The sequence below is a fragment of the Rhinoraja longicauda genome, chromosome 8, assembly GCF_053455715.1.
Source record: "Rhinoraja longicauda isolate Sanriku21f chromosome 8, sRhiLon1.1, whole genome shotgun sequence".
NCBI lineage: Eukaryota > Metazoa > Chordata > Chondrichthyes > Rajiformes > Arhynchobatidae > Rhinoraja > Rhinoraja longicauda.
In genome coordinates this window covers 36,410,406-36,431,021 of record NC_135960.1, presented here as the reverse complement: position 1 = coordinate 36,431,021, position 20,616 = coordinate 36,410,406, and the positions used below count along the sequence as shown (strand labels likewise).

Below are 20,616 nucleotides of genomic sequence, written 5' to 3'. Positions count from 1 at the left end.
ACACGCTTGTTTTTGATGAGGACATAGTGCACCGCTGGACTGTCTTCCAGCGGGACTACGAGCACTATATAGCGATTGCCCATCCTGATGCAACTGCTGCGATAAAAGCTCACCTGCTCCTCAACCTGGCTGGTCCGGAGGCAATGGAACGCTATGCGTCGTTCGAATTCGTCCCTCCGGAGGACCGCAACGACCCGGTATGTCTCATGGCTAAGTTCACTGCCCTGTGCGATATACCCACCAATAACATTATCGAACGTTTCAACTTTTTCTCGCGGCGTCAGACTCCAGGGGAGCACGTTGACGCCTTCATTGCATCTTTAAGACATATGGCTCGGCGGTGCCGCCTTCAAACGATTACACCCGACGAGATGATCAGGGACGTCCTGGTCAACGGTCTCCTAAACTCTAAGCTGCGGGATGAGCTCCTGATGAAGCCTGACCTGTCGCTAACGGACGCCATACATGCCGCAGCATGGCCTCTGCTGTTGGCTCAGTATCTCGGCCGGCGCCCCAGGACATAAATTTCACCGGCCGCCGGCGATTGAATGACCCGCAGACCAGGGTCACCCCCTCCGCGCCCACTATGGTCACCCCTCGCAGATGCCCAAACTGCAACTTCTCGTCACACAGGTATAACGTTTGCCCAGCGCAGGGCAAAACTTGTAATTCCTGCGGGAGGCAGAACCATTTTTCTGCAGCTTGTCGTTCTCGTGGGAGACCTGTCCCTGCTCCTAGAGGGAGTCTAAACAACCTTGCGACCGATGATAGCGCAACCGGTTCCCGGTACCAACATGAGGAACTCCATGGCTCAGATACGACTTCCTCCCATGGAGACTCTATGCTGTTTTCGCTTTTGGGTGCACCTGCATTGATAACGGATCCATCCGTGCATGTTACAGTCAATGGACACTCCTTCCCTGCCAAGGTCGATACTGGGGCTTTTGCAAATGTTATGTCTGTGGGCCTCTTCGAGCAGATAAGCTCGGGGGAGAGGGTTACTCCTGACAACTCCCGCCTCCATGCCTATGGGGGAGGCGTTCTGATTGCCGTGGGAAAGGCAACGGTTATCTGTACTGTTCTGGAGACCTCTCGGCCCCTCACGTTCCTCCTGCTAGCATCTGACAACGTCACCCTGCTGGGCGCCCGTGCATGCCAGGACTTTGGTTTGGTCTCATTCCACCGCGACATCCACCTGGTGCAGGCCCCCATGGACCCCCTGATCGAGTACCCTGACCGATTTGATGACGTCCTGGGGAAGCTGCCCTGTGCCTACAAGATCGTTGTGGACCCGGGGGTCGACCCAGTGGTCAGACCGGCCCACCGTGTGTCTTTTGCCATGAAGGGCCGCGTGGAGTCCACACTACGTGGCATGGTGGACATGGGCATCCTCAAGGAGGTGAGTGCCCCCACCCAGTGGATCTCCACCATGGTGGTCGCTGCCAAGAAGGACGCGAGCGAGATCAGGATCTGCATCAACCCCAAGGACCTGAACCTGGCTATTAAACGCCCGCACTACCCCATGCGGACGGTGGAGGACGTCGCGGCACAGGTCGGTCCAGCCACAGTTTTCTCGGTCCTGGATGCCAAGAGCTCCTTTTGGCAGATCCCGCTGGATGCACGTTCCTCCTTCCTGACCACCTTCAGCACACCGTTCGGCAGGTTCCGTTTCCTCCGCATGCCTTTTGGGATCAACTCGGCAAGCGAGGTTTTTCAGCGTACGATGGAGCAGCTGTTTGCTGGGTTGCCGTGCGCCATCATTGTGGATGACATCCTGGTGTACGGGAGGGACGTCGCTGAGCATGACCGACACCTCCGCCAAGTCCTGGACAAGGCTCGTGAGATCAATCTCAAGCTTAATCGAAGGAAGTGTCGGTTCCGCGTTGAGGAAGTCACCTACGTCGGCCACGTTTTCACGGCGGGGGGCCTGAAGCCAGACCCCGAGAAGACGGCGGCGATCACCGAAATGCCCGCTCCCACTGACGTGCCCGGCCTGCAGCGCTTCCTGGGCATGGTCAACTACTTGGGTAAGTTCATACCCGACCTCAGCGAACTGAGTGCCCCCCTGAGGGAGCTGACCAAGAAGGACAATGCCTGGGTCTGGCTCCCGCACCACCAATCGGCCTTCGTGGCCCTGAGATCCAGACTCGCACGGACCCCCACTTTGCAGTTCTTCGACCTGAACAGGCCAATCGTCCTCACCTGCGATGCATCTCGGTTCGGCCTTGGTGCTGCCTGCCTGCAGCTCTACGACGACCGACAGCTGCCCGTCTCCTATGCCTCTCGCACAATGACCCCTGCTGAACAGCGCTACGCCCAGATTGAAAAGGAGCTCCTTGCCGTGGTGTTCGCGTGCTCCAAATTCAGGGACTACGTTCTGGGAAAAACTTTCACCATCGAAACTGACCACCAGCCGCTGGTCTCTATTTTAAACAAGCCCATCCACGCAGCCTCGTCCCGCTTGCAGCGAATGATGCTGCAGCTGCAGCGTTTTACATTCGAAATCGTGTACCGCAAAGGCAAGGAGATGTTCGTGGCAGACACTTTGTCCCGTGCCCCACTACCTTCCATTTCCCGCCATCCGTACGAATCGGCTGACCTGATGGTGTTGAACGTCAACATCGTTCCATCTTGGCAGATGCAGTCCCTGGTCACACACACTGCCGCTGATCCGAACCTTCAACAGCTTGAGGGCGTCATCCGCCGTGGCTGGCCTGAACGACGGTCTTCCCTGCCGGCTGGTGCCGTGCCCTACTTCCTGGTTCGGGATGAACTGGTGCTGCATGCGGGCGTGGTGGTGAAGGGTCACAAGGTTGTGGTGCCGGCTGCGCTGCGAGATCACTACTTCCAGACTGCCCACAACGGACACCCAGGGGTGGAGGCCACGTTATCCCAGGCCCAAGCACAGTTTTACTGGCCTGGCATGGTCAAGGACATCCGGGACAGGGTCTCCGCCTGCGCTGCCTGCAACAGCCTATTACCTCATCAGCAGCGCCAGCCTCTCCTGCAGCAGCCGGCTCCCGAGTTGCCGTGGATGGCTGTTGCCGCCGATATTTTCGAGTGGCGTGGCAAACACTACCTGGTCCTGGTGGACTCCTACTCCAGCTGGTTCGAGGTGGACCTGCTGCCGTCCCTCACGTCTGCTGCCGTCATCGGGAAGCTTCGCCGCCACTTCTCTACCTTTGGTTCCCCGGCATCCCTCCAGTCCGACAACGGCAGCCAGTTTACCAGCGCGGAGTTTGCTGCTTTCGCCACCCGGTGGAACTTTCGCCACATCACCAGCAGCCCCGAGTACCCGCAAAGCAATGGACTTGCAGAGCGCGCTGTCCGCAGCGCTAAGGAACTGATGGAACGTTGCCGGCTTGACAGTTCGGACTTGTACCTTGCCCTCCTCAACCTCCGCAACATCTCCCGGGACCCCGCGCTCGGTTCCCCTGCCCAGCGCCTCATGTCCCGCACCACTAGACCCCCTATCCCCGTCTCCCAGCAATCCCTGCAACCCACGGCTCGGAGCCCTGCCGCTGTCAGGGAGCGCTTCACTGAAAAGCAGCTCATTCAGAAGCGCTCCTTTGACAAATCGTCCCGTCCCCTTCCACCTCTGTTCGCTGGCCAGGTTGTCCGGATGGAGTCCACCTCCGGTCACCACCGGCTGGCCGTGGTCGTCGGCAATGCTGACTCTCCACGGTCGTACCTGGTCAACTACGAGGGCACCGTGTACCGTCGTACCCGCCAGCACCTGATGCTGGTAAACGAGCCTGCACCGCCTCCCGCGGTCCCGTATTCACCTCCCGTCCAGTCCCCGGTGCCTGATGTGCCTCCTGCTCCGGTACATCCGCAGTCGCCCCAGCCCCCTTCCCCTCCCTCGCCTGCGCGTGTATCGCTTCCCAGTCCTCCTCCTTCCCCTGGTTCCCCAGCCTCTGTACCCGCACCCGTCCAGGCTGTTCCTTCGACCGGAGGGGATGGTGGGTTGCGCACCCGCTCTGGGAGAGTGGTCAGGCCGCCTGTCCGGTACGGTGTGTACGAGTAGTCTGTGTTGTGCTGCATTCTATCTGCTCCCTGCTTGTAGTTTGAGCCTAGCGCATGAGCCGTGGTCACTTTTGTTTCCAAGAGGAAGGATGTAGATCAGTGCATGTTCCTTTAACATAATGACCTCACCACTACTAACCACTCCCCATTGTCTCTTGTATAATTGTAGCTTCCCCACCTCCAGCTCGCTCTCTAGTTCCAGTGATGACCACGGACAGCTAGGGCATAACTTGTGTAGTGAAATTAATAAACAATATCCAGTAAAAGACTCTGTGTGCAAAGGACATCTCTTTACAATAAGCATGACCTTTCGTGTCGCTGACATTTCTGATGATATGTCATTGATTGTTTCTTGCTCCACGTGGTGTCTTAACCTGACCATTTATAGCTCTGGGAAGATTTTCACTTCTAGGTGTCCATGTTCAGTTTTCTAAACCAGCCACGTTACATGTACGATATAGCTGTTCTCCAGTTTTCATTCCACATTAACACTAAATTTGTTTCATGAATTGGGAAACCTGACTGTTGGGTGAATTGGAGTGGACTGACTTCCCTGAATTCTAGCTTCAGCTGTGGGTTTAAAGTTGCGGTATCTATATTACTGTGGAGCCAGTGTAGTTCTCCATTGTATTGAACCTGCAGGTAAAGCAAAATGCAATAATTGATCTTGTGGCGGCTCCCAAGGGTCGGGCCATTCCATTATCGAATCCCTCGGCACGGGAATGGACTAGTCTGGGGGCGGCCCTTAGCTACAGGGATAAATGGCAGGGGTTTAGGCGTGATCGTTCTCTTGCAGATCCGTCTGGTCAAGAGAACGACAGCAAATAAAACTTCCCGAAACACCTGGCTCCTCGCCTTCATTTCGGGCCTAATCGCTGCGCTCGAATCTTGTCAATTACTGTCAGATATGAACCATGAATACAGATGCTCCTCGACTTACAATGTGGTAACGTTACGATAAACCCATCGTAAATTGAAAATATAAGTTGAAAATGCATTTAATACACCTAACCTACCAAACATCATAGCCACCTAACTTACCAAACATCATAGCCTAGCCTAACCGTGCTCAGAACACTTACAGTTATGCAAAATCATCCAACGCTATTTTATAATAATGTGTTGAATATCTCATGTATCCAAAAAACGCTGGCAACACAGTACACTGTAGAGTATCAGTTGTTTACACTCGTGATTGCGTGGCTGACTGGGAGCTGCGGCTCGCTGCCATTGCCCAGCATCACGAGAGAGTATCATACCGCATATCACTAGCCCGGGAAAAGATCAAAATTCAAAGTACGGTTTCTACTGAAAATATCGCTTTTGCACCATCATAAAGTCGAAATATCGTAAGTCGGAGCATCATAGGTCGGGGAGCATCTACATGTTTTTGACTAGGATTTAGGTGAGCCAAACTCCTGCTTTCCCTCTCTATCCCCTCCCCCTTCCCACTCTCCCACTAATCTTCCTGTCTCCGACAACATCCTATCTTTGTCCCTCCCCTGACATCAGTCTGAAGAAGGGTCTTGACCTGAAACGTCACCCATTCCTTCTCTCCAGAGATGTTGCCTGACCCGCTGAGTTGCTCCAGCATTTTGTGTCTACCTTCAATTCACAATGGTCCTGTGTCGAAAAAGGACCAGATTTCATCTAATAACTCTGAATTCAAAATCCAGAGGTAAAATACTGCTCCAAACCACTCAAATACCCAGACTCCTACGCGTTCAATTTTAAATGCAGCATTTCCTTTATGGTAAAAGGTGATCTGTACAAGAGGGATGGGTTGCAAATGATCTGGAGGAGGAACCATTATCCAATATCCTTACAGAGAGGTTTGCTACTGCTACTTGGGAGGGTTTAAACTGGAGAGCCAGACAGTGGGGAAAAAGTGTAGAAGGTCAGAAATTGGAAGGAGTAATGGTCAGGACAAATAAATCTCAAATGAAGGACTGACATGGAGAAGTGAAGCTGATGACCTGAAGTATGTGCATTTCAAACCAAGGTGTATTGTGTTGAAAGCAGACATGGTCAAGCGGTAGAGAAATATGGAGGAATTGCGCTCAGTGTCACAGTGACACTTGAGGGAACATAGTGGAGGGTCTATCCGCTGAGGCGATATGGGTAGATCTTAGAAATAAGAAAAGTGCGTGCAATCTCATGGGATTGTATTGTAGGCCCGCCCCGTACCCCTCCCTCCACCTCGAATTGCTGCTAGAGGAACAGATATGTCGACAGATGACCAAAATATGCCAAAGCGATCGGTTTGGCCTTGTGGGTCATATCTTGTGATAGGAGCAGAATTAGGCCATTCAGCCTATCTAATCTACTCAATGGATAGTGTAGGAAAATAACTGCAGATGCGGGTACAAATCGAAGGTATCACAAAATGCTGGAGTAACTCAGCAGCTCAGGCAGCATCTCAGGAGAGAAGGAATGGATAGTAATCATAACTTCATATGTTTTGAGGCTCTATTGAATAGGGAGGCAGGGTCTTGCAGGAAGGTGCTAAATTGGACTAAGGCAAACAAAATTATTAGGCTGAACTCGGGAGAGCACACTGGGAGCCAGGGCTGTGGAGTCGATACCCAAAACACCCGACTCTGACCCCATGAATTCTTGTGTATTCGACTCAGACATCAGCAGCACCAAAATTGCTCTGACTCGACGACTCTGACTCCATAGCCCTGCTGGGAGCAGTTGGTCTTAGACAAGTCTACATCTGAAGTGGGAGTCGTTTAACGGCCAGTTGATTGAAGTTCAGAATCAGCATGTTTCATTAAGGAGGCGGGATAAGATAGGCAAAGCAATGGAACCTTGGAGGTACAAAGAGGTTGTTCTTTGGCATCCATCAAACAAGATCTCAAGCCTTAACGACTACCATCCCGTGGCCTTCACATCCATTATCAGGCTGGTAATGGCAAACATTAAATCCAGCCTACCAAGCAACCTTGATCCACTGCAGTTCATCTACCGCCACAACAGGTCCACAGACTTTATCTTGCACTAAACTATATATTTTATTCTGTATCTCTACCCTGTGGATGGCTTGATTGTAATCATGTATGGTCTTTTCTTTGACTAGATTGCACGCAACCAAAAAGCTTTTCACTGCATATGTGATAGTAACAAACTAAACTAAAAATCTGAGAGAATGGTGCGGCTTTGTCCTGTTTGCGGAGGGGAATGTATGTTTGCCTTTCCTGCTGTGCCTTACTAGTCTCATTCATATGAATCCTGTACCTTAATACTAATTCTTTCTTTCCTATCATCACACCCATAATGATCAAAGCTCCACTAATTCTTGATGGGAAATTACATAATTCGTTCCTCAAATTCTTTGCTTCTCGCGTTAAATATTGTGGGTTTATTCATGCACGAATGGATGTGAGAAATTAGCAGAACCAAATTATTTTGACAACATTAAGTAGCAGATTGAAGATTCAGTTTGATCACATATCTATTTTGATAAGGAAGATGTGAACTGTTAAATTTGGGGAAAATAGCATTCAGCTTCTATTATTTATTTGTACACTGAGTTTTCCAGTGACTTATTCCTGTCATATTTATGCTAAAACTTGCCATGCAGTAAATACACACTTTCCCACTGGATTCCTGCAAAAATTGTCAAGAGGTTAAAAAAAAGTTTGAAAAGATATTAAAATTTCACAAAAATATGGTACTGGAACTTAGAAACACAAAATAACACTTCAGTCATCCAAATAAAATAATTTGGCTTAGTTTAGAGATAGAGTGGAAACAGGCCCTTCGGCCGACCAAGTCCATGCCAACCGCTGATCACCTGAATACTAGTTCTATCCTACATACTAGGGTCAACTTGAGGAAGCCAATGAGCCTACAATCCTGTACGTCATTGGAATGTGTGAGGAAACCTAAGCACCCGGAGAAAACCCATACGGTCAACCTTGACCTACAATAGGCAGGAAGCAATGCGGGGTTGTGATGTACAGTATTCTTGAGTGTGAGTTTGATCTGAATGAGCTGGATACAAAGGTGGAACTGGTTATGAAGTTGCACGGCGGCATGGGGTGGAAAGCAAACATAGAATACGTTGGAAAGCTAAGGGCGACTTGCTAAATGACAAAGTAATATTATAAAATATAAAATCAGATTGTTGGTTACAACATTGAAATTAACATTTACACATCTGTTTTTTAAAAAAAGGCTTGGAGTCAGTTTTGATCAAAAGCAAAATAATCTGTTTAGGCTCTAGGAAACCCATCTTGTACCTGGATCCACAGCAAACTTTCCCAAGAGAAACAGGATTATTTCCCAAGGGCGGCACGGTAGCGCAGCGGTAGAGTTGCTGCTTTACAGTGAATGCAGCGCCGGAGACTCAGGTTCGATCCTGACTACGGGTGCTGCACTGTAAGGAGTTTGTACGTTCTCCCCGTGACCTGCGTGGGTTTTCTCCGAGATCTTCGGTTTCCTCCCACACTCCAAAGACATACAGGTATGTAGGTTAATTGGCTGGGTAAATGTAAAAATTGTCCCTAGTGGGTGTAGGATAGTGTTAATGTACGGGGATCGCTGGGCGGCACGGACTTGGAGGGCCGAAAAGGCCTGTTTCCGGCTGTATATATATGATATATGATAATGATAACATGTAAAGAGGTACAATACAAATTATATGTATTAAATTGGTCCCGGTTGATTAAAAGAATAAAGAATGTGGAAAATATCTAGAGTGATACAGTGTGGAAACAGGCCCTTCGGCCCAACTCGCCCACACCGGCTAACAATATCCCAGCTACATTAGTCCCATTTGCCTGCGCTTGGTCCATGTCCCTCCAAACTTGTCCTATCCATGTACCTGTCTCTCTTCGGATTGTTCACCTTGTGTTGAAGAGGCTTGCGTGCCCCCATGATTCCGAGAGCGATGCCGTCGGAAGCACTAGTTTCTGGTAGGGCCACCCATGGCGGTACGGTCGAGGATGAGGGTCCAGACTAAGAACGATCCAACCTACAAGACCTCAACGGCAGACCAGGCGTACGAAGTTATCTTGAACTCAACGGCTGTGAAGGCGGATGAAGGCTGCAACAGATCTAACGGCTCCAATCGTCTTGGTTGCCTGACCATTGGAATTAGTTGATTGATTTGTGAAGGACTGTGTGCTTCTTGGAGTGCAACATCAAGTACACGTTAAACAAACACACGTCTTTGTTCTGTGGGCAGCACAAAACTTCACTCAAGACTCGGCGATCGGGGAAGGGCGACGGGACCAGGCTACGTGATGGCTGGAAGCTCCTAGTCAAGAACCAGCACGGAAGCAGTGAATACTTGATTCTATCGCTCAACTTTGGACAGAAGCAGGAAAGTTGTTCGGTAGCAGTATTCATGTCTGAGTAGCCCTATTTATGATCCACTCTGCTCACCCTGAACTGGGAAGGGGCTAGAAAAGGTGCCCTAAAAATAGTCTGCTTTGCCTCGTCCTGTCTGGAAAGCCGTATTCAGATGGATTCACCATCATGCGGTCGAAAACCATCAAGAAACAAAACTATGGAACTTGGAATATACGAACTCTGATGGACAACCCAAACTCAGACAGACCAGAGAGAAGAACCACCTTTGTTGCTCGGGAACTCAAATTCAGCTTTGACATCGTTGCTCTGAGTGAGACCTGCAGAGCTGGAGAAGGGCAACTAAAGGAAGAACTGATGGTCAAGCCCCTCTCAAAAGCAAAGATGGGTCCACCATCCTGAAGAGCAATGCTGACATCAATTCTAGATGATGGGAGCACTTTGAAGATCTAAATCAAGCCGTCTCATTTGACAGGAATGTGATCAACAACATTCCAAAGCAGCCTGCTGACGACTCCCTAAGCAGAATACCATCACTTGAATTCAAGGAAGCCATCAAAACCTTGAAAAACAACCAGGCAGCTGGACTCGTCGGAATACCAGCCGAAGTCTACAAAATTGGAGGTAACCTGCTCCATTACCAACTGCATCAACTTCTCATCAAGATCTGGATAAATGAAGACGTACCAGGAGACTTTAGAGACTCAGCAATCGTTACCATCTACAAAAGGAAAGGCGACCGATCTGACTGTGGAAACTATCGTGGAATTTCCCTGTTAGCAAAGCAGGCAAGGTCCTCGCCTGCATCATGAACAACCGACTCAAGCCTTTAGCCGAGAAGATCCTTCCGGAGATACAAGCCAGTTTTAGACCATCACGTGGAACAGCCAACATGATCTTCACAATGCGTCAACTACAAGAAAAATGTTATGAGCAACTTCAACCTATGTACATGGCATTCATCGACCTCACTAAGGCCTTTGACTCGGTGTCAAGGGAACTCTTATGGGATGTCCTATCCACCTACGGATGTCCTGAAAAGTACATTTGAATCCTGAGACTCCTCCACAATGACATGCTTGCCACAGTCATGGCCAGCAACAGCAAGTGTGAGCCGTTTCAAGTCAGATCAGGAGTGAAACAGGGATGCGTGATTGCCCCAACACTGTTCACGATCTTCATTGCGACAACCATCCACATCATCAAGGACGACCTACCCCCAGGAATCAAAATCGTCTACAGACGCCTTAAAAGCCAGCATGTAGAAATGTGAAATCGACAATTGAGAAACCAATGCCAAGGACAGGAAATTGACGAACCATCATCCAAAAGGGAACAGCGACCTTCGAAGGCCACAGATGCGCAGAATTAGAAGAAAAGAGACGTAAACGGAAAGAGAGGCAGCAACAACCAAAGCCCGATCTGACATCTGGAATTACCTGCCCTGAATGCCGAAGAACCTTCAAAGCCAGGATTGGACTTATAAGCCACCTGAGAGTTCATAAAAACAACGGAACGTAGACCATCATCCTCGACCTCGAGGAATAGCCACTACGATGTCCTCAGGTCCTCGATTCCCCTACTCTGGGCCAAAAAATGTGCATCTACCGAATCTATTTCCTCTCATGATTTTGTGTACCTCTATAAGATCTCCCCTCATCCTCCTGCGCTCCATGGAATAGAGACCCAGCCTACTCGACCTCTCACTATGGCTCATACCCTTTAGTCCTGGCAACATTGTTCTTCAGACTCAGTTTGAAGTAGTCTTTTTAAAAAACCAAATTGGGTATTACTGCAAAGTAAGCATTTAAAAAACAGAATAGTACAGCACAGGGACAGGCCCTTTGACCCACAATATCGGTGCTAAACATGATGCCAAGGCCAACTCTTATCTGCCTACATAATCCATATCCCTCAATTCCCCGCTTATCCATGTGCCTATCCAAAAGTCTCTTAAATGTATTATCATATCTGACTCCACTACCATCTCCAGCAGTATGTTCCAGATAGTTAACTACAATCTTGTAGGTCAGGAGTTAAATAAAGGCTAGAACTAGATGAATATGAATATTGGTTAACCATATGCATTGTGCATTTGGGTTTTGTCATGGTGACCATTTTAAAAACACTACCATTCTATTTATTGTTTATTTAACTGAATTTAACTTTGGTCGTCTGGATTTGTGGTGCATTGTAACTGTCCAGTGTCAATGAAGATAGAGGAAGTTCAATTTGAACAAGACCAGCGGATATAGTCAACAATATGGGTAGAGCATAGGTAATGCTGCTGAGTTCCAGCAATTGCTTTTCATTTGCTTTCTGATTACTGAACGCAGGCAGTTTGACATAAAGGAGCAAAAGCCCTCTGAGTCTAAAAAAAACCATCCACCAATTGCCTGTGACATTCTGAGTAGAAAGATCATGGATTAGATTCCTGCTTTGTACTTCATCAAGTGATCTTTGGTAGACTACAGTGATATCAGTATCTTAACTGATTAGGAACCAGAGCATCAATTGAATTATTCATTTCATCGTGATTTGGTAGTGTTTCATCAGTGCTGAATTATGTTTGGCTATGATTATTTCACTTTTTTTTTTTAAGTGGATTGAGATCACTGCTTTCATTGCAATTGGGTGGAACTCTAATATCATGTGAGGTTTATAAATTCCAACCTGGTACCTTGCATTTTGCAATCAATGTGGAAAAAATTGCAAAGCTCTGGTAATTTATCAATTAGCATGACAAGCTGAACTGAGCTGTTATCTGATTCCATGCATTCTGCAACAAATTAGAATATTTGAAACCTGAGTTTTGCAGATGACCATCAAATCAATTTTGTTATGATGCTTAAATATTCTTAAATTGTGGAGATTTTTAAATCCATGTAAAGGTGCATCATTGTAGATCTTGAGCAGTAATCCTTGTGTGGTTGTGGGAAGTGTCATGTTACTGAACATTAAATGTCATGTTATTGAACACTAAATTCAGAGACAGAGTGCTGGAGTAACTCAGTGGGCCAGGCAGCATCTCGGGAGCAAAAGAATGGGTATCATTTCGGGTTGGGGCCCTTAAGAGAAATGTGAATTGGAGTTGTGTTAATATTGTACCGTTGTTTAAAAAGGAAGTTAGAAATAAACCGAATAACAAAAATTTTTGTTGAATTTTGTTTGGGGAGGTTTATACTATCCCTATAAAATCCATTCTAAGGGATAGTGTAAACTCCATTTAAAAAGTCAGCAATTAACCAGGAACAATCAGCATGGACCTGTTAAGGAAAGGCCTGTCCAATTTAAACAAGAATCGTGCAGAAATCTGCATCATTTGTCAAGATCATAATTGATTTTCTATCTTAGCCCCACAAACCCAAATTTCTTGAATTGTCTCAATATTTAGAAATTTATCAAGCTCTGCTTAAAAAAAGAGCTGAATGACTGACTGACCTTGACTGGGGTAGAGGAATACAAAGATTAACTGAACCCTCCATGAAGAAGCTTCTCATCTCTTCATCTTAAATGGCCTATCCCTTATTCTGAGACGTGACCCCTGATTCTGTATGATTCTGCCAGTGGAAATATCCTTGCTGCATGGAATCTGTCAAGGCCAAGGAATATTAAGTTTCGATGAGATGTGTCATTCTTGTAAACTCTTGTAAAAACTGGCCTAATCTGCACAGTCTCGTTAAGTGGCAAGTCTACCATTGTTGTCAACTAGCCTGTGAATATTTACTGCGCTCCCTCTATGGCAAGTATATTCATTTGGAGATATGGAGACACAATTATATGTAGTACCCCTGGTGTGCAGGAAGGAATTGCAGATGCTGGTTTAAACTGAAGATAGACACAAAATGCTGGAGTATATCAGCGGGATGTAGCATCTCTGGATAGAACGAATGGGTGACATTTTGGGTCGAGACCCTTCTTCAGACCCTTGGAGTACCCCTGGTGCTGGTTCACCAAAACCTATATAATTTCAGAAAGACTTATTTACTCTTCTTCTCAAATTCTCTCATAACATGATATTAGCAAACCCTTGCTCTATCAGCATGGTAGCTTTCAATGATGTGCATAAAGGCACATAGGTCCAAGGTCTTTTATTGTCACGTGTACCTTTTGAATAACGCCATTTAAAAGTCTGTTTTATGCAACAAAATGGATAACATCACATTTACTCTCATTATATGATATGTTTTCGCCCACAGACTCAATTTATCCATATCCCCTTGAAGCCTCCCTACATCCTTTATTCACAGTACTCCCTAGTTATGTATTATTGTTGATGGAAATATGACATTTGGTCGCCTCAGCAAATTGTTAAACGGTCATGAGAAGCTTGGAGCACGTGACAATCTCTGTGATATCCAACTAGTTGCAGCCTGCCTACCTGAGAAAGAAACACTTCCTGCTTTTTGATAATCGGCTCTCAATCAATGGGACTATATTATCCGCAGTTCTGTGTGCGCTAACCTTGTTGACTGACTTCCTGAATGGCGGGATTCTATCAAAAACCCTTTGAACATCCATATAAACTGGTTTGTCTCTTCTGTATCAGTCAAACATGATTGAATTCTTTGCAGTATTAACAAGGTGCATTTATTGTAGACTGAATTTTTAGCAAGACTTTTGAGAAAGGTTAACAATAGACAATAGGTGCAGGAGTAGGCCATTCAGCCCTTCGAGCCAGCACCGCCATTCAATGCGATCATTAACCTGATAGACTGGTGAAAAATAAAGCTGTTGGACCCAAGGGGGATTGGCAAATTGGATGTAAAAGTGACAGGAAGTTAATGATAAAGACCACTGAATGTTTTTGTAACTGAATGCTGTTATCAGTGCGTTTCCAGAAGGCTCAGCATTTGGTCCCATTTGTAATATTGATTTGGACTTGGATGAGAAGCTTGCAGATATAAAAATTGGTTAATATTGAGAAGAGGCTTAAGAATGTAGATAAATGTAGATGAAACATAGAAACATAGACATAGAAAATAGGTGCAGGAGTAGGCCATTCGGCCCTTCGAGCCTGCACCGCCATTCAATATGATCATGGCTGATCATCCAACTCAGTATCCCGTACCTGCCTTCTCTTCATACCCCCTGATCCCTTTAGCCACAAGGGCCACATCTAACTCCCTCTTAAATATAGCCAATGAACTGGCCTTAACTACCTTCTGTGGCAGAGAATTCCACAGATTCGCCACTCTCTGTGTGAAAAAAAACTTTCTCATCTCGGTTCTAAAAGACTTCCCCCTTATCCTTAAACTGTGACCCCTTGTTCTGGACTTCCCCAACATCGGGAACAATCTTCCTGCATCTAGCCTGTCCAACCCCTTAAGAATTTTGTACGTTTCTATAAGATCCCCCCTCAATCTACTAAATTCCAGCGAGAATAAGCCGAGTCTATCCAGTCTTTCTTCATATGAAAGTCCTGCCATCCCAGGAATCAATCTGGTGAACCTTCTCTGTACTCCCTCTATGGCAAGAATGTCTTTCCTCAGATTAGGAGATCAAAACTGTACGCAATACTCCAGGTGTGGTCTCACCAATGCCCTGTACAACTGCAGCAGAACCTCCCTGCTCCTATACTCAAATCCCCTCGCTATGAATGCCAACATACCATTCGCTTTCTTCACTGCCTGCTGCACCTGCATGCCTACTTTCAATGACTGGTGCACCACGACACTCAGGTCTCGCAGCATCTCCCCTTCTCCTAATCGGCCACCATTCAGATAATAGTCTGCTTTCCTGTTCTTGCCACCAAAGTGGATAACCTCACATTTATCCACATTATACTGCATCTGCCATGCATTTGCCCACTCACCTAACCTATCCAAGTCGCGTTGCAGCCTCCTAGCATCCTCCTCACAGCTAACACTGCCCCCCAGCTTCGTGTCATCCGCAAACTTGGAGATGTTGCATTCAATTCCCTCGTCCAAATCATTAATATGAATTGGTTAATCAGAGAGAAAAATGGCAAATGACAATTAATACCAAGTCATGTAAAGTTCAATGAAAGCAAATGAATGTACAGTACATTGGAGGAATTTGAGTGTAGAGGAATAGAGTGGCCTTGAAGTGTATGAGGACAGGTTCTTATATTAGCAGTGCAGGACAATAAAGCAAGTTTAAATGGGAAAGTGGGCTGTCTACAAAGGGTGCAGGAGATTTATTTGGATGTTGCTCGCACTCAAAGTTTAACTATGAGAAAGTGCCAATTTAGCTCAGGCAATTTTCTTTGGAACAAGAGGAGCAGCTTAATTGAGGTATATAAAGTTCTGAGGAAATTAAGCAGAATATATAGGATGGATTTGTTTCCTTTGGCAGAGAGATTAAAAAGACAAGGAATAGAGATTTAAAATTAGGAGAGTTACAAGAGAGGTGAGGCAGTAAGTATCGGGAACTGACTGCCAGAAAGGTTGGGTCGGGAAAGAAACTTGCACCTTTGTACAGTACTTGTGTGTAATTGCACTGTAATATTCAGAGCCATGGGCCATGTGCTGGAAGGCAAGACGTGGGCAGGTAAATATTATTTTAAAATGACTTGAACTGCCTACTAATCTAGGTAGAAATGAATTGAAGACTACTTTTCCTATTAAAAAGCAGATTTCCTTTTCTACGCTGTAATTCACATAAATGTATTATAAGGAATTGAGCATTTCAAATTCCAGAGTTGCCAAAAACTAGAGACTAAAAATTCTCCCTCAAGTTTTCTCTCGTTTCTGCTGGTTAAGCCGTTGAATCCCAAAGTTCAGCATGATTCCAGGTTACATTCTTGGCTATTTCAACTTGCTGCAGAAGTAGTGGGAGTGTTTTACATGACCCATGCCTGGTTCAGAAGAGCATAGTGGGGATGTCAGTCAGTTGAAAATGATTTCCAAGAACTCTTCATGAAGCTACTCACTGATCAAGTATCATCCCATTAATTTCCTGCCTTTGGTCAGGACAAAAGCTCTGATCTAGGTACTGAGCAGTTGATGCCTCTCAGAAGTCTACTGCATTCAAAAAATGGGGGAATTGAGAATATAGTTTTCAAACTAAAAAAGTTGGGAAGAAGACTCTAAAATAAATAAGGTCCATATTTACAATTTTTAAAGGCAGTAGATGCAGCTGCAACATTAGGGTGTATTTACGTGGCCATCAGGAAACTCAGTTACATCTGTTTGCACTACTATTGCGGCATTTGATCCCTTGTTAAAAATCCCAACACAAAATCTAACATGTCAAAGAAACCATAACTATTTGGGCTGTGTGTTGGCAAAGCTCAAATGCGGGATCTGTTCTCGAATCTCTAAAGCAGTGTAATGTGCTTTATGCGGTCTTTGGAAGTATTTACTTTTACTACTTTTCTCCAAAATATCTAATGTAATTTTTCCTTTAAACAGGCACAATTAATGAATTAACTAGCAATTTTATTAATGTTGTGTAATTAGATGATAGCCTTAATTTATAGCTTCCGTGGAGTTCCGCAGGGGTCAGTATTGGGGCCGCTACTCTTCATGTTAAATATTAATGATTTGGATGAGGGGATTGAAGGCTTTGTGGCCAAGTTTGCGGATGATACTAAAATAGGTGGACGGGCGGGTCGTGTTGAGAAAGCAGGGACTCTGCAGGAGGACTTGGACAGGTTGGGAGAGTGGGCAGAGAAATGACAGATGAAATATAGTGTAGCAAAATGTGGATTCATGTATTTTGGTAGTAGGAATAAAGGCGTATATTTTCTGGGGGGAGAATCCAGGAATCGGAGGTACAAAGGGACGGGAGTGCTGGTGCAGGATTCCCGAAAAGTTAATCTGCAAGTCGAATCGATAGAAAAGAAAGCAAACTCAATGCTACCATTTATTTCAAGAGGGCTTGTGTACAAAAACAGGGATGAAATATTGAGGCTCTATGAGGCGCTGGTCAGGCCGCATTTGGAATGTTGTGAGCAATTTTGGGCACCATATCTGAGGAGGGATGTGCTGGCTCTGGAGAGGGTCCAGAGGAGGTTTACAAGAATGATCCCAGGAATGAGTAGTTAACCTACGATGAGCGTTTGTCGGCACTGAACCTGTACTCACTGGAGGTTAGAAGATTGAGGGGGGACATCATTGAAACATGCAAAATAGTGAAAAGCTTGGATAGAGTAGATGTGGAGAAGATGTTTCCACTAGTAGAGAGTCTCGGACTAGAGATCATAGCCTCAGAATTAAAGGACGTCTTTTAGGAACGAGATGAGGAGAAATTTCCTTAGTCAGAGGATGGTGAGTCTGTGGAAATCTTTGCCACAGAAGGCTGTGGAGGCCAAGTCGGTGGATATTTTTACGGCAGAGATAGATAGATTCTTGATTAGTACAGGTGTTAGATGTTATGGGGAGAAGGCAGGAGAATGGGGTTGGATGAATCAGCCATGATTGAATGGCGTAGACCTGATGGGCCTAATGGCCTAATTCTACTCCTATCACATGATTTTATGACTAATCGCACTTCCCAATTCCTTCCTCATAGTTCTGTCATTTTTAAAAGCTAAGATTTATCTGCCAGCATCATTCTTTCATCCATTTTGAGATGCTGCCTGACCTGCTGACTTCAGCACTCTTTTTGTAAACCGGCACCTGCCGTTCCTTTCTCTCATCCTTTCATCAGGTCCATTCGAGATTAAAATCGATTCATGGTGTAAAAATAAATTTAAGATGAAGATAGACACAAAATGTTGGTGTAACTCAGTGGGACAGGCAGCAGTGGGCGGCACGGTGGCGCAGCGGTAGAGTTGCTGCCTTACAGCGAATGCAGCGCCGGAGACTCGGGTTCGATCCTGACTACGGGTGCCGTCTGTACGGAGTTTATACGTTCTCCCCGTGACCTGCGTGGGTTTTCTCCGAGATCTTCGGTTTCCTCCAACACTCCAAAGACGTACAGGTATGTAGGTTAATTGGCTGGACAAATGTAAAAATTGTCCCATGGGTGTGTAGGATAGTGTTAATGTGCGGGGATCGTTGGGCGGCGTGGACCTGGTGGGTCGAAGGGCCTGTTTCCGTGCTGTATCTCTAAATCTAAAAAAAAAATCTAAATCTTGGGAGAGAAGGAATGGGTGACATTTCAGTTCAAGGCCCTTCTTCTGACAAAATAAATGTTCTCTCTTCTGGGTCTTTGCCATTGGAAACATTTTCAGTTTTTAAACATCTTTTAAACTGTAATGTCCAAGTTCAGGAGTAGCAGCTTCCCAACAACTATTAGGCTATTAAACACCACAACCCCCAAATAGGTTCTGACCTACATAGACTTGGGGGGCATTGTTTTTGCTTTGCACTATTATTGTTTTTTTAATATATTGAACTTTTTTGTTTACTATGGTGTTTTCAGAGTAGTGTGTTTGCATATCTCTTGTGCTGCTTCAAGTAAAATTTTCATTTGAGAACATATGACCGTTTCAGAACATATGACAGTAAAACAGTGTTTACAAATGGCTTTAGAAATCAGAAAGTGATCATTTAAAAAAAATAACTGGTCAAATATGTAATTGTCGTAGATCCTTGCTTGACTCGGCATTGTGTGCTGCCAACATTGCCTTTCAGCATGATTTCATTCTATGTTTTCCTGTACTGCAGATAACAATGGATTCCAATGCAGAAACTCAGCATGGTGACACAATTTCAGAAGCGGAAACTCACCAGCTGGCACAAGCACAGCTTGCCACTATAGCACAGGTACACTTTCAGTGTTATCTACAAATGGTTTTGTGCGACCAGTGACAGATTGAGTATTCACAGTATCAGTGCAAATCTTTCAAAATATTCTTCAAACCTAACATAAGAGAATTTCTGCACTGGCCAGCACAACGTATTTGCAACAGCCTTTTAACCTCAATGCTTCAGAACATTCTGTTAGATACGTTAGTGAGGGTGATAGTACCAGTTGTTCTCGGTTGTCCAGCTAGATAGGTGAAAATAACTAATATTCCTGCTTAATGGGCATCCAATAATTAACTATGGTTGCATGCTTCCTTCTTGAAATAGAAGGCTGTGACTACAAAAACTCGTGCAGCGCTGCATTGTTTAAGGCGTGATTTTTTGAGGAAATGCTGAACTGGGTCCATGTCTACCATCTTGAGTGGATGTGAAATAAATTGCTTTGTACTATTTCAAAGAGCAGGGAGATTTTTCTCCAATGTACTGAAAAATGCTACATCCTCAATCTGCATTACTGGAACACATTTTGCAGTGTTGCTTGTGGGCGCTTACTGGGTACAAATTGGGTGCCATGTTTCTCGCATGACACTTTAAATGTAAATAATAGGCTGTAATGCATTTTGAAACTCCAAGGTGATAAGGTAAATGGCAATCTATTAACTCAAGACGTGAATGTAGGCAAAGACAGTACACATATACTTTTTTTTTGATGTTCTTGAATATAACATGTTTATCTATTACATTGACATTGTGGAGAAACTTGCGGGTCCTTACTGGATAGAAGTTAGCTGTTGGCTGGAGATGTTCATGAAACTATGGCCGTGTAAATAAATGATTCCATAAGATGAGAGAATAGAAAAAATAGTGATCTCTGTGACTCTTGGGACGCATTCTGTGTAAATTTGCACTAAAAAAATGGCATCGATGCTGGAAATCTAAAGAATGAAAATAAATTCAGGAAATAATCGGCAGATAACATCTAGAGTCATAGTCATACAGTGTGGAAACAGGCCCTTCGGCCCAACTTGTTCACGCTGACCAACATACCCCATCTACACTAATCCCACCTGCCTGCATTTGGCCCATATCCTTCTTAAACTATCGTTCTATATACCTAGACACAAAATGCTGGAGTAACTCAGCAGGACAGGCAGCATATCTGGAGAGAAGGAATGGGTGACGTTTCGGGTCATGACTGATGTCAGGGGAGTGGGCGGGACAGAGATAGAATGTCGTCAGAGACAGTAAGACTGGTGGGAGAACTGGGAAGGGGAGGGGATGGAGAGAGAGAGGGAAAGCAAGGGCTATTTGAAGTTAGAGAAGTCAATGTTTATACCAGTGGGGTGTAAGCTACCCAAGCGAAATATGAGTTGTTGTTCCTCCAATTTGCACTGGCCCTCACTGATAATGGAGGAGGTCCAGGACAGAAAGGTCAGATTGGGAATGGGAGGAGGAGTTAAAGCGCTGAGCAACCGGGAGATCAGGTAGGTTAAGGTGGACTGAGCAGTGGTGTTCAGCGAAACGATTGAACGATCGGCGAGCCTGCGCTTGGACCGCTTAACTCTTTAGCAACTTTCCGACCACAGATGTTGGGCTCACTAGCCTGTAGCTC

General features: G+C 45.7%; 1 protein-coding gene across 2 annotated transcripts in view; it reads left to right on the top strand.

Moving 5' to 3' along the window:
* Positions 1 to 20,616, top strand: part of creb1b (cAMP responsive element binding protein 1b) — a 76,919-nt gene that overhangs the window by 19,611 nt on the left and 36,692 nt on the right. Inside the window, exon 2 of one of the 2 annotated variants that reach the window (XM_078403664.1) lies at positions 18,924 to 19,022. In XM_078403664.1, coding sequence (XP_078259790.1) covers positions 18,930 to 19,022 — 93 coding nt within the window. In that variant the 5' untranslated portion in view covers positions 18,924 to 18,929. Of the gene's footprint in view, positions 1 to 18,923; positions 19,023 to 20,616 lie in introns of those variants that run through there. The other variant, XM_078403663.1, reaches the window with a different exon arrangement.